This window comes from Copadichromis virginalis, linkage group LG22, assembly GCF_057382275.1.
Source record: "Copadichromis virginalis isolate Kocher_CV1m ecotype Utaka linkage group LG22, C_Virginalis_male_GT1.1, whole genome shotgun sequence".
Classification (NCBI taxonomy): Eukaryota; Metazoa; Chordata; class Actinopteri; order Cichliformes; family Cichlidae; genus Copadichromis; species Copadichromis virginalis.
In genome coordinates, this window is record NC_140638.1 from 34873950 (window position 1) to 34889300 (window position 15351).

Genomic DNA, 15351 nt, shown 5'->3' on the forward strand with positions numbered 1-15351 from the left:
TAATTAAAGTTTTAAGTGTTAAATTTTAAGTGATAAGTGCATATCCACAGCCTATTCATGGCTTTGGGAGATTATATCATGTGCTGTTAAAATGTAATATTAAGCTAGTTAAAGGAAAATAAAACGTGAATGAAATGGCACACAAATCTTACACATTATACATTCTTTAAAATGAGCATTATGGTAGCCATCCATAATGTTTAGAAAGGCACTATACAGTGGTTATTAAATATTTATACCTATTTCTGGGGGTTCCTTCCAGGAGAATCTTTAAATCAAGTTTGCAAACTGATTTACTAAAGAAATCAAAACAGCTGGTCTCATTTTTCCTGCTTGATATAGTGGAAGTCATCGTGTGTCGAGGAGGCATTGTGTCAGGGTCCTGGGTCATTTGACCCAGCGTTTTGTGTTTATCATTATTATCATACTATGTTCTGGTTTATTCTGATTATGTATTTGGGTTTAGACTTTGAGTTCTTCATGTTTTGGTTCTGTGCTTCCTCTGTCTGCCCGTGTGTTCCCTCCCTGTTGCTATGTCTGAGGTCTTGTGTCAAGCTCGTGTCTGTGCATACCTGGTGTTGTTTTTCCTGTTTTACTTTGATAGTCTCTGTCCTGTGTGTAGTGTGTCTGGTTTTGCTTCCCCTTGTCTAGTCAGCTTTGATTAGTCCCAGCTGTGCTCTCCTTCTGTGTCTCATGCCCTTGTTATCCGAGTGTGTATTTAAGGCCTGTGTTTCTCTGTGTCAGTGTCGCATCGTTAACGTCTGCTCACCATCCTCCCTCGCTGTGTGTTCCGTCTGCCTGCCTACTAGTTTAGTTTTTGTATTCCCAGTTCAGTTCAGTTTGTGCACAGCAATAAAGCTGTTTAAGTTCAGCTTTTGTCTTTGGGTTTTGGAGTCTGCGATTGGGTTCTTTTCTGCCTGCCCGCACACAGACCATGACACATTGCAGAGATTATAGAGCAGATGCTAGAAAAGTGAGACATTTACCCACTGTAAAAATAAACTTGTCAATCAGGCATTTCTGGTTCATTTTAGTCCTTCAAGGGATCTATGTTGGTAAATCACCTGCAGCTGAATATCATCTCTTACTTTGCACTAAACTCTGCGGCTCATGGCAGAGAAAGATTCAATGATTAGCATTAAGTAACAGCACTAGAACTGACAGGAAAAGAGAGCTCAAATAAAGGCGTTTAGAACATTCTGATAAATAATTGAAGTCATCCTCCCAAGAAGTAACAAATGGACATTTTTTACCATCATTCTGAGACAATGTTTCCTGTTATAGTATTTATATATATGCTAATTTAAAGTCATATCCTGAAGGACAACGTCAAGATAGAACTGAAGGTCAAAACTATCCAAACTATGCAGAGGAATTTAACTGGATATGACATTATCTGGGGGTGATGTATAATGTGAAAACGTCCTAGCACAGAACCCTGTGGAATTCTGTGATTAACTATTGTGTGTAAGCAAGGCTCCTTATTTACATACAAAAGTCAGAATCCATCAGATGATGAAATATTTAAAACCAGCACAGCAGAATTTCTTTCAATATCAACAATTTAGTCAGTGTATTTAATAGTGAAGCACATTAACTGTAATACTTGTGTGAATAGTCTTGGGTTTGGGTCCAATAGTAACAGACAAGTTACTGTTACCTCAGCAAGTGACTGCTCTTTATTAACAAAGAGGCTGGTGGATTCAACAACAACCTACCTGGACAGGGTACAGTACAGGGTTCCTGCAGAACTATTTGTGTGTTTCCTTCTACTGAGGGCTCCAGATCTCCACACAGTTCATCGTCCACCGCACTACCATCCTGTCGACCTGAACCGTCTGACACAAAGCACGACACATTCCTGAATCTCAGACCTTCTCCACACCTCGCTCCCTAATGGAAAAGCAAACAGAATTACTAAATATGGATACAATTCAATCTACATTTAACTTCTGTAGTACAGTCAGCTTGCTGGTAGCTTTAATCACATTCAGCTACTAGGCCTTAAAATGATTTTAAACCATTTGTGTTAGTCCTTGGTAAGTTTAAAAATTAATTCTAAATATAGTAACAAACTACTGGTACTGGTACTACTGGTCACCTGCTGTTTGAAATGAGTTAAATATTAAACTATTATAACAATAATAACAATAATAATAATAATGATATCCTTCAGGTTAACATGGCAATTTAAAAGGAGAGGCATATAATAATAATAATAATAATAATAATAATAATAATAATAATAATAATAATAATAATTAGTCAAGACCAGAGATGGGCAGTAACGCGTTACTCGTTACTTTTTTCAAGTAACGAGTAAAGTAAGGGATTACTATTGCAAAAAAGGTAATCAGATTACCGTTACTTTCCCGTAGGAACGCTGCGTTACTGCGTTACTAAAACCGTGATTTTTTTGCGAGAATGTCTCACGACAGTGACATAAGCAAGTGCGCCGTTCGTGACAACAGCTGTGTGCAGATCAACAGTGCATCATATATCGAGTGCAGGAGAGAGTATGAGCTTGGAAGTACTGACCTTACTTTGAGTTTGATTCCATAAAAAGTGACAAAAACATTAGTGTCCGCTGTGCGTGGGAAGAAAACTTCTTTTTACAGCGAAAAAAACCCCTAAACTTCCGAGCAAGCACCGAGTAGCTACGACGTAATGGGAAATTCACAGAGAAACTCGCGGATTCTTCAACTGACCACCTGCACCAGGGTAAACCTCCGCCTACACCACTGCTGCTTTACAGGTGAAAATAGAGCAACAGGACCGCTGAGTCTTTGATTTGATTTATTTTCTGCTGTGTTTTACTTGCATCTATTTGAAAGACTGAGTGTAAACACAAAAAATATTTTTATTTTATGAGCTGGAATGTGCAGAAAATAGGTTTAAATGTTAAACTAATTTATTCAAGTCAGAGAATGTTGCAGATAATTAAATGTTTGCTTGATGCATAAAGTTAAAAGATTAAAACTAATAAAACAAGTTAAAAAAAAAAGAGACTTTTTCATTTGATTACATTTTGTATGATGGATTATGTAGAAAAAGTAGAATTGGGCTGAAAGATCTATCACTTTATCACCTCTTCAGGTTGTAAATCGTGTTTTTAAAAAGTAACTAAGTAACTAAGTAATTAATTACTTTTGAAAATAAGTAATCAGTAAAGTAACAGGATTACTTTTTTGGGGAAGTAATCAGTAATTAGTTACTGATTACTTTTTTTAAGTAACTTGACCAACACTGGTCAAGACATTTGTCATGTTAATTGTCCCATTTTTCATTTATAAAGTTCTTATGAATACTAAGTATAAATTTTCAATTCAATTCACTTTTATTTATACAGCACCAAATCACAACAACAGTCGCCTCAAGGCGCTTCATATTGTAAGGTAGACCGTGGCGACAGTGGGAAGGAAAAACTCCCTTTTAACAGGAAGAAACCTCCGACAGAACTAGGCTCAGGGAGGGGCGGGGCCATCTGCTGCGACCGGTTACGGTGAGAGAAGGAAGACAGGATAAAGACATGCTGTGGAAGAGAGTCACAGCGTGTCTTTTAGGGTTTACTAAATAGTGAAATGGCAAACGTCACAACAATGTTGGTCAAAGTCAGTCTTCTGGAAAGTCTGATGACAGCATCTTGTGAGACACCTTCATTTTGGACTATCCCTCCTCATCTAGGTGAGTATGTCAGGATGGTTTAATATGACTTTAATGGTTTTATATAATATTTTTTACGCTAGTAAAATTAGTGACTAGTGAAAATTAAATACAGTGTTTCACTATTCTGGTAAATATGTTGAAGAAGAAGAGGAAGGCTAATTGACCTCAGATTTGCACTCAGACCAGGCGCTGTATCTCCACCTGTAGCAGGGCTTCACCAGGCAGGGCTTCCACTGTTCCATTTGGGATGGACATGGCCTCCCATCACCCTGCGGAGCTTGGATCACTGTCCGTCTTCTCCACAGTTTGCCTGCCAAAAAGCAGATAAATGAATAAATTCAAATATTAATGGTTGGGTAAAAAAGAATAGGATAACATTAATTACTCGAAACATAAAGACCTCTTCCTTTGCTATGTAATGTCATGTAACGCTGTATGAGGCAAGGAAGGACAGGACCCAAAGTGTAGCACTCTCGGGCAGGACCAAACTCAAAGGCAGCTTTTTTGAGGAATTTACAGATTTATTTAACTTCACTAGGAAGGCAATTGGTACTATACTGATATACCATCCTACCCTGCCTTTTGATCTAACTAACTACTAGATGCTGATCTGTTAAATGCTTAGCTTCTCAAAAACTCTCAAAAAAACTATTTCCAGAATCAATCATTTACCCAGGGCGTACTAGTGCCATGTGCACATGAACATTCCTCTGTCACAAACTGCACAAAAATCCAGTAATCTGAACCACTCGAGGCAGGCTGTTCCTCCCAAACCACTCCAGGTCTCACTGTCATGTGATGAAGTAGGACAATGGAGTCACCAGGTGGGGAAACCTCCTGCACTATAACCAGCAAGTCCAAGCTAAGAGAACATTTGTAAAGCATTTGGACAATCTACATGAAGTAAAGGTTTGTAATTCCCACATTCACTTTTATTCCAGTGTTCATCATTCCTGTTAGAGCAGCTGAGCTGTGAACAGTTTCTATCTGTAAAATAACACAGTGCAGTGCAGATAAAGTACAGAAAACTTAAAAGGAAACATATATGATTAGAGACTGTTGGACTCAAACATTAGCACATAGTAGCAAAACACTACTGCGAAAAATGTAACTGGTTAATTCCAATTCTTCCCTGGATTTGTTTACCTGCCAGTCCACATGTGTGACTACAGCCAGACCATGGTGACCAGTCAGACAGCTGGCAATTAACAGGACACTCCACAACACAGGATGCATTCATTTGCCACTTTCTCTCCAGACCAAGCTGCAAAGAAATATCATTAGTAATCCATGAACTCAAACAGAACCATTTACAAAGGTTTAAAAGGCAAGCAGTACCAAACATCTCACCTCTTTGCAGAAGACGAGGTCTACAGATTTACCATCACTACGCACACAGTCCAGCATGCGGGTTTTGAATCCATTTCCACACACTGCTTTGTCACTGAGCTGACAGGTACTCCATTCTGAAGAGACACAGTAAAAGGTCAGCATAACAGGGGTGGCTGTAGCTCAGGAGGTAGGAGAGTAGGTCATCTACAGTCTGAAGGTTGGTGGTTCAATCTCTGGCTGCTTCAGTCTGTATGCCTGGGAAGGGCACTAACCCCAAGTTGTTTATTTCTGACCCATAAAATACTTTTTAATGACCGGGCCAAAGTTTCAGTTTAAACAACCGACATTCTGTTTTCCTTCCTTTAATTAATCCGTGCATGCTGGATGTACACTCAGTGAAGGATCGCAAGTCTTTTTCAAAGCCAACACAAAAAGACAATCATTCATGCTCACATTGACACCTATGAGGATTTAAACATACAGTACATGGAAAAAGCTCACGCAGGCACACAGTGAAACGGTAACTTTAAACAGAAGGGCACTGAACAGCTTAAACCCAGGATGTGCTTGCTTTGAATTTGCAGTGCTAAACACTGCACTACGCTGTGTCTTTAAATCAGGGGTCTTGAACTCCAGGCCTCGAGGGCTGGTGTCCTACAGGTTTAGATATCACCCTGGATCAAGTGATTAGTTCATTACCAGTCCTCTGGAGAACTTCAAGACATGTTGAGGAAGTCATTTGGCCATTTAAATCAGCTGTGTTTGATCAAGGACACATCTAAAACCTGCAGGACACCAGCCCTCGAGGCCTGGAGTTTGAGACCCCTGCTCTAAGTACAGAATTTAATTGATTTGCATTCATTGTTTTTATTAACATACATAATATCCCAACTTCTTTGGAAACAAATCTGAACAGGTTAATGCTGACCAGTGATGTTGTAGGTGTAGTGAAAGCAGTTCCTGTTGAGTTTGCATGGCTCTGTCTCTTCAGTCGGTGGACACTCCTTCTTTTCTCCTGGCTGTCGGAGCGGGTAAGCACTCCTCTCCCGGGTGCTGTTCTCACTACATGGCTGAAAAGCAGAGGGAAAGGTTCTGACTGTTTTACATAAGCACACATTAAAAGTGTGGAACATAAAGGCTTTTGATTTTTCTATGTTGGAGATAGACAGACAGAAGTAATTTGACTGAAATCTGAACTCTTTTGATGAGATGTGAGATTCAAGTGAGAAGTGCATCATATCTTGCATTGAAACACTAGCAGTTTGTATTGGTGAAATGTGTTCCTGATTTGAGAACTGTATTAACAGTAGTAAGAATTACTTTTCTGCTGTCACAATTGTGCCAAAGCGATCAAGAAAAAGTCCAAAACCAGAACAGAAGCTAAGCTTGTTTTTTTCACACACGAAGTCCTGAATGTTCAGGCCTAATTCATATATTCACCTTCAGAAGTCAAAGTCATTATCAGTGATAATCCCAACTCTAATTCTAACCCTCGGCAATCAGAATATTGTTTTTATTTCACAGTTAATCCAAGTTTTGGCAACAGAGAACTGAGAAAATGATCATTTTAACTGGCACACAGGAAAATCTATTCACATTTTTCCAAATGTGAATCCTATCCCAGCTACATTAACACAAGAGGTGCGGTACGCATAGAGACAGACAACTGTCCACAGTCACATTCTCCTACCATACCTATGGTACCTATGGTTTCTTGAGTTTCCAAAAGTAGAATGGGAACTACAAGGTTTAACTATCCAGTCCCTCTTCTGTGGACTCATTTTTTTCTGTTGTTGTTGTTTTTTTAAAAGGTTTAGATTGTTTGTAAATAAGAGCAACATAACAAATATCCCTTTGTTATGTTGCTCTAAGTCTAGATTGGTGTTGGACTTTCATTCTTTCTTCTTTTCAGTCCTGACTTGTTTATATGGCACTTTTGCACATTGTTAACTGTCTTGTCCTGTTTGTTATTAGCGGTCTATCTGTCCTCACCTTTTGTCCCTTCTTTTCCCTTGACCCTCAGTTGGTCACTGCAGATTACTGCCCCTCCATGAGTCTGGTCCTGACAGAGAGCTCCTGTTGAAAAGGAGCGCTTACTTCCCACCAATCGCCAAGTGCTTGCACATAGAGTAAGCACTTGGCGATTGGTCATTGCGGTTCTCTCTTAAATAATGAAGGGTCTCACTATATAAAGTGTGTTGACACGATTGTTGTTAGCAGTATATAAATAAAAGTGAATTGAATTAATTAACATACAAACAAATATGTGACACTGAGCAATACCAGCTAGATATATTTCGGCTCAGCTCAACACACAGCTCAATTCTGGATGCAGTATCCTGGAGACGGGCTAATCTTTATTCCACTTTGGAGTTGCATTCAGTAAGAAGTAGTGAACTAGGGTAGGTATACTTCTCTTTGCTGGTAGTTTTCTCAGCTGGATGTTTCCATGCACCTTGGGGTAAGAGAACAGGTCCTCACTGTTGTTTTTCCCTGTGCCCCAAGCATCAGCTCAGAGTACACAGCCTTCTGGGAGTGCCTGGCTGATAGCTGGAAGGTCCCCCAGATTTGTTGTCCTTGGGGACCTCAGCATTCATGTGAGCAATGACAGTGAAGGCTGGTGGAGTGTGATCGGGAGCAACATCCTACCTGACGTCTAAGGAGCTCGGAAAGAAAAGCATCTGGACTTCTTTAAGTTGCTTGAACTTAAAGGATGAGCTCATTGTGAAACCATGCCCCACCCTACCATGTGATTTCGAAATCACATGATAAGGTGCGGCCAGGTTTCACAATGAGCTCACCCAAAACCGGGGCTGATTGTGACCCACACCCGTTTTCCCACCTTGGCTCATGTGATTAGAGGATCATCAGGGGGTCTTTTGTCCCTCTTTGGGGGGAAACTCCCACTGGGTTTAAATCTGGGACTCTCCACCATTTGACCTTAGAACTGAAGAAGCTTCTCGGACGAGAGGTGAAACGTCTTCAAGTAACTTAAAGAAGTCGGGACGCTTTTCTTTCCAAGCTCCTTAGACTACGACGACCTGGATGACTCAGAACCTTCACAGACACATCCTACCTGACCTAAACCTGAGCGGCCCGCTGTAACTGGACTTCTTTGTTGTTCACAGGTTGTCTATAATAAGCATGAGAGTTTTCATAAGTGCATTTGGCACTAGGACACACTTGGTTGCAGGCTAATGATTGATTCTGTAATCATATCATGCATTTCTTGGACTTTTGGGTGGAGATGTGAGCTGCTTCTGTTGGCGTCATCATGCAGTTATTTGTATAAATTGGCTGAGATAAGAATTAGCAACTCCAAGTCTGAATCCTGTTTTCATCTGGGAAAAGTTAAAGTGTCTACCCTGGGGTGGGGCTGAATCATTGCCCCAAATACATCAGTTTGTCTCAGAGTCTTATTCACTAAAGAGGGAAAATGATGAAGGAGACTGACAGATGGATTTGTGCAACATATGCAGTAATGCTGCTGCTGTAGCATGAGCATTGAGTATGAAAGAGAAGTTTTTGATTTACTGGGCAATATATTTTCCTACCCTCACCTATGACCACAAGCTCTGGGTAGTGACTAAAAAATGAGATCACAAATACAAACAGTTGACATTAGCTTCCTCTGAAGGGTGTCTTGGCTCTCCTATAGAAGTTGGGTTAGAGCTTGGTCATGCTCCTTATCAAAAGGAGCCAATTCAGGTCCTTCGTGCATCTGACCTTTTGAGCATCATCTAGGTGAGATGTGCTGGACACGTCCAGCTGGAAGCAAACCCTATTCTAACCCAGGACATGCTGGTGAGAACATATGTCTCGGCTGGTTTAGAAGCATCTTAATTTCCACCTTGTTTAGCTCCTCATGTTGGTGCTGCGCTTTTACTTTTTCCCACCATTGGCTGCCAGATTTTCATCTTCTCTCCTATTGGTAAATTAATTGGAGCTACATACTATATATCCCATTATGGACTGTAATAATGAGTGAAATTTTGTCCTTGTTCAAAATATAGGGTTAAGATTACCACCTATGATGACTTAGAAATAAGAGAGTTAATCCAGTTATTTTTCATTTAAATTTCTTTTTCATTTTTGTGCAAAGTTTGGGAACATTTGTATTACCAGTCTCATCAGTTAATTCTAGTAACTTGTTAGATTATAAACAATTTGGGTCAATAATCGTTGACTTTCATCTGGTAGTTAAAATAACTCACTGAGAATCTGAAAATGATGCTACAAAGCAGGGGAAGGCTTTAAACTATATCACTACTGTATCCAGTGTAATGGTTTTTAACTTCATTACACAATAGCCATAAAGAAATACGAGACAATCTGATTGGCTGAGAAGTCTTAAAACTCTGAAGTTGCTGGGTCCAATCTATTTACACATATGGGAAATTAGAATTCCCTTTATGCAGCATACTTATCTTTCTTACTGCCTTTACACCACAAGACACATTTACCCATCAACAAACATATGTACTTATTCACAGAGTGCCTTTTTAGCACGAAGAGCGGGTTTAGTTGACACAGGCGGGGTTCCTCTATTACTATTACCTTCACTAGATCTCTGAATTCAGAACCACTACTTTAACTCTGGTTTCAACTATCCACTATATAATAAAGGCAACATGTCAGAAACAATGTAAGATTTAGAAAGAAAGAAAAAGACTGGCAACTTCATTCCATCCTTACCAGTGGACATGGGCTCCAAGCTCCCCAGTCTGACAACACACAGTCTTCCGGGCAGGGCAGGTGGCTCTTGCGGGCCCCTAAAAGCATTTCCTCTGGGTCACATAAATAGTCCTCCACCTGTTCAGAGGGCCCGTCTATAGTGTTCAGCATGCACCTGGTCACAAAAGGTTGAAGCAAAAGTTAGTTTCACAGCATTCCTTCAACAACACTCGAATATTTGAGCCTATTTTTACAGTCTTCTTGAAAGAAAGCTGTTAATAAACATGAATACATGTGGTCTTTGTAAAGTCTTTGTAAAGCTAAATATCTGGATATTAAACCAGATGTACTCTATATTGCCAAAAATATATTTTTTAATGAAAATGGTTTAACATGATGTCGACCCATCCTCTAAGCTATAACAGCTTCAACTCTTCTGGGAAGACTTTCCATATGATGGGGATTTTTGACTACTCTTCAAGAAGCACATTTGTGAGGTCAGACACTGATAATGGACATGAAGGCCAGTCCCCACTGGGGATTTTAATCATGTGGATTTAAAATCTGTGCTTTCTAAATTCCATCAGCACATTATGTGTGAAATGATCAGGCCAGACCCGATCAAGGGAACGCACACCGCTGAGGTAGTGAAGAAAGCCCACAAGAGACTCTACTTTCTGAGGGTTCTCAGAAAGAACTAGAAAGTGCATTTTCTGAAGAAACTGCAGTGTGAATGCTTGAATCTGAATGTATGGACTGAAATGAATTAATTGCTGAATTTTGAGTTAAAAATTTTGAATGAGATAAAAAAAAAAAAAACAACAACCTGAATTTAACCTGAAAACAACAGTGCTGAACTGCTAAAAGCTGAAGGTTACACAGAAGAAGAAGTTGGAAAAAAGCTGAAAATGTTTTAATTGTAAATTAGAAAAACCTAAGAAATGAGAAAAGAACATTTAGAGTCAGAAAACATCTGAAAGAATATTAAAAGGTCATATTCTTTGAATCACTGAATGACTAAAATGTGATCCCTCCACTTGGATCCACACAGTTTAAAAAGTTTACATCTCTGAGCTTTGAAAGACAAGATGTTGGAAAGAGAACAACGATGGCGACGTTTTGAGGGTAAAATGATGGCTGTGACACTGTGGAGACAGCAGCAGTTGAAAGAGAAGTGTTTAAGATGAATCTTGGCAGAGTGAGAGAGAGAGCTCGTTAAGCAGGCAGGTGTGAGCCTGGTTGCTATAGTGACTGCACCCAAGGGCTCCATACACACGACACAGACATGCACCTCACTTTTGCTGCTTAAAATGAACAGAAAAGTCAGGCCCAAACAAATTGCTCCCAAATGAAAAGTAAAAGTCGTATTGACAAAATTCTTTCACCGTGAGCGACAGCAATGTCTAGTCTACCTAATTCTCAGTTTTCATGCCTGTGGAGCTTATTATATGGACGTGGTGACAGTGGAAAGACACCATGCTCTTCTGATTTTCAAACGAACCTTCTGAGCCATTTTAACATTAGAGTCTATGGAAGAGTTGGAGGGAGGAGGCTGTGCATTGGTGACATTTATGAAAGAACCATAACACCTAGTACAATAGTAAACACATTGGATGAAAGAGGACAGCCATGGCTACGTTTTGAGGGTAAAATCATACCTGTAGAGCAAACGCTGCGGACACAGCAGCAGTTTTAAAAAAGATTTTAAGATTATTTTTTTTGCTCCTCTCACTCTAGCAGTTGAGCTGCCTCACTCTAGCCCCAACATTCCGTCCCATACACACCCATTATAAACTCTGAAACGGGTGAAAAAACATCATGAAACTTAAACTGGAACTGAAGAAAAAGTATAATAGATATTGAAAAGATAAATGCAAGTTGAATAGTTGAATGTCTTGTCTTCGTTTTAAAGTTTGAATGGTGGCTCTATGTCAATGTATGTGGAAGTAGTAAGAGTTTAAAAATGAGTAAGTTGAATGAGGATTTGAAGGGTCTCCCCATTGAAATACATTATAAATTTTTGTTGAATAAAGTTGAATAAAATTAAAAATATAAATGTTAAAAATATGAAAAATGGAAGCAGTGTTGTCCAAAAGAATAGGAATCTAACGGTGTTGGAATGGTTTTTCTAAGTTGAACGGTTTTGAAGGAGTAGGATTACAAAAAACGTACGGAATACAGAATAAAATATAATAATAATAATAAAGATTACAACAACAATACTGTGAATGCTTTTCAAGCATTCACACTAATAACATCCCTGAGAAACTGTTTGTGTCCTACTATCACTGCACAGTAGAAAGTATCCTGGTATCCTTCTCCAGCTGCACAGTAGCACAGAAGAGAAACCACTGCAGGGTTATACGGGTCGCCCAGCGGATAGTGAGCTGTCCACTCCCCTCATTTAAAGAACTGCACAACTCCCACACTCAGGAACATTAAGAAAATCCCTCAACACCCATCACTCCCTGATCATGACCTGTTTCAAAGTCTACTTTTAGCCAGATGATTAAGATCCATAAAGACAGACTTAGGAAAAGCTTTTATCCCTCAGCCATCACATTGCTGCTAAGATAATCAGACAATCTGATCGAATACAACTTTCATGTACAATGTTTACAATGTTACAACACCGTCTCATGTTACCATGTTTACAGCTTTATGAGCATCACTGCTCCCAACAAACATAATCCGGTCATTAAGTCTGACGTCACTAGCCGTGTCTGGGCCTAAACTCCGCTGCAGGTCCATATATCAAACGATCACTATGGCATTACTGAGAGTTGAAAAACTGTCTAAAGTCTTTCATCTTTAATAAAATGATCAGCGTTCTGCTCTACCAGGTGTAACAATTGAGTTTAACATCCAGGCATCCATGAAAACGGAGTTTATGACATTTAACGGAGTTAGAAGTTAGCAGGAAGTTAGCTCGCTAGCTTCTATCTAAATACAATATAGCATGTCCTGGCTGCGGGGTTTTGGAAACAAATTCAAACGTACAGCTCTGTTATCACTTCCAACATAAATGAAGACAGAAAACTAAACAGCAGTGACGTTTGTAGGGTTACTGAAGTTTGGCTAGCTGGTATATAATGATGTGCTACGTGACCGCTAGCGACACAGCTATGTTAGCATAATATAAACAAGCTAACTTTTTTTCCCACTGGATAAAAGTTAACGTGAGTGTTCTCGGTGGTCAGGAACAAATGTAATCGCATGGCAGGATGCTGTAAAAGGACCAAACTTCAGCCAGGAGAACAACTGAGATAATCCATCCACAATACGAGGTTAGTCATTCATATACTGCTGCATGGGCTGGGCTGTAGTTACATCCTAAGGTTTTAAAAACTGATCTTAAATAAATGATTAGCGGTAATAAAAGCCGAGGGAGGTCAACAGTGATCACTGACTGTTTTAGGAGCTTTTTGAGATTAAATAGAAGAAAATACATAACATTAAACATGTTAACAACACAAAAGCCATATTAAACACAGACTACTTTAGGCCCGGAAGTAGGATTCGTCACGTCATCACTTAACAACGTTGTTGGGAGCAGTGATTGTTCCCAACAAGGGTTGTTCACATCCCTGCTGTTATTTGTACACATTTCCCATTTTCTGTAAACAGTTTGTCAGGTATTTTAGAGCACAAATATATAGCACTTTTTGTATATTTTTAAAAGGATTATCTTACTCACTTTCACATTTCTTTGAATTTGAGTATGCTATTTTTACTAACTGTATGGTAATCTTTTTTTTTGGATGTTGTAAATTTGCTCTCACAGTCTCTTATTTCTTTTCTTCTTTTTTTTTACTTTCGTTACTTTTGTGTGAATCTGCATGCTCCATCTGCCTGTCACTTTGCTGATGGAACACCTGAATTTCCCCAAAGAGGGACAACAAAGGATATTTCTATTCTATTCAATGATTTGGACGGGTCAGTGAATACTTTTGGCAATATAGTGTATATATTGGTTATAACATCATGCACTACTATTTTAATTTTTGATCACTTTTTAACAATTCAGCACAAGCAAACACTCAGCTCTGTTTTTCCTCCAAAAGGAAGAATATCACCTGTTTAAAGCTCAGAGACACTGACACATGAATCTGTTCATCTTACTTGACGTTTCGGGTTTGAACACCTTCACCACAGTTGTCATTCAGGTCCACATTGCTGACTTTCCACACACTCCAAGGCTCTGCCACCCACACATACTGCCCACAGTCACTGAGGCAAGGCACCACCTCATAGACCTGATGCACATAAAAACACCAGTTACCCTACAGGCACAGATGCATGATGTCAAAGAGGAAATTTAAATCCTTCCACTCAGTTTTGCTTAAGTTTGAAAATCATACATTATAATGAAACTAAATACCAAAACTAACTTTATGAAATAATTACAAAAAGCAGCAGCCTACTTACTTGAGCCTGTAAGTGGAATCCATTTGTAAAAGAAGACAAGGAAACCACAGAAAACAGCATTGTTTAAGTTATTATCCAAAAAAATAGGTATAAAGCTAGAATATAACACTTTAAGTGAGCCCTCTCTCACCTGGTTGACATGGTCCAATTTAGGGCAAGGTCTGCCACCATTGTATGGTTTTTCTCGGAGCCATTTAGAGCGAACTTTGACCCCACTGCCACATGATTTGCTACAGCGAGACCAGTTGGACCACTCACTTAGTTTGCAGTCAGATGGACAAGGAATGATGCAGGCTTCCTCGATATACCCTGTAACCAGTCACATAACAAAAAAGTAGAGCAAGATATTTGACAGCATCTTGGCTGTACACAGTTTTAGGAAGGTGTATGGCAAAATAGATTTTAATGGTCTGTTTTTATTATTTGACATACAGGTCATTCAGTCTCAAATTATTGTGGGCCTTCTGCTCGACCATCTCTGGTTTGCACAAAAATCTTATGGTCCAAAGTTTGGACATATTAAATTGCTGTAAAATTTTTGTTTCACATATCCAATCATTTTCAAGATATATGTTTGTGAAAAATGGTCCATCCATCTGATGGACTAATGAGCAGGGACTCCTCCTGGTAAGACATGTCTGAAACACCTCAACTGGAAGTGATCCAGGAGTCATCCTGGTCAGATGACCGAATCGCCTTAACTTGATTTTTTTTTCAAGGAAACTAATCCGTCACTTGTATTTAAAGCCTATTCTTTTGTGACCATGGGTGAGGAAGAAACGTAGATTGATTGGTAAATCGACAGCTTCTCTATGCACGTGTTTAAATGTGTGTGCAAAAACTTAGGTTAAACATAGTATTTTCATAGTGGTGGCTTAGCTCACCGGGATGAGCAGGTGGCCATTTGCCGTATGGCTTTGGCTGCCTGCTTCACTTCACTATCTAATAAAGTCAGAACAAGGTACTTTCGAGGTTGTAGTGAAGTTGTGTTGTGATGGTTACTTTTCTCTATCTTTTCCAATAAGGTATGGTCTCTCCATTTCAAACTAAGTGCTCTATTAGGGTGATATGCCACTTTGAGGTCTTGGCCTGATTATTCAAGACCTTCTATTTGGAGAGAAGCATTTTAAAATTTACTCTGGATTTAAAGAATAGGAGCCAATATGGGAGACATATAGTCTTTCTTTCTCTTTCTGGTACCGGTTAGTACTCTCATTGCAGAGTACTGTGTGAGGTAAGTGTAACATAGTC

The 15351-nt window shown here is 39.3% G+C and overlaps 1 protein-coding gene across 1 annotated transcript in view; it reads right to left on the reverse strand.

Moving 5' to 3' along the window:
* Positions 1-15351, reverse strand: part of thsd7aa (thrombospondin, type I, domain containing 7Aa) — a 180126-nt gene that overhangs the window by 27486 nt on the left and 137289 nt on the right. The window contains exons 14-22 of the mRNA XM_085445625.1: positions 14231-14409; positions 14101-14106; positions 13795-13928; positions 9694-9847; positions 5927-6068; positions 5017-5132; positions 4813-4930; positions 3831-3976; positions 1719-1893 (exon numbers count right to left, since the gene is read on the reverse strand). Of these exons, the coding sequence (XP_085301751.1) occupies positions 1719-1893; positions 3831-3976; positions 4813-4930; positions 5017-5132; positions 5927-6068; positions 9694-9847; positions 13795-13928; positions 14101-14106; positions 14231-14409 (1170 nt within the window). The remainder of the gene's footprint in view (positions 1-1718; positions 1894-3830; positions 3977-4812; positions 4931-5016; positions 5133-5926; positions 6069-9693; positions 9848-13794; positions 13929-14100; positions 14107-14230; positions 14410-15351) is intronic.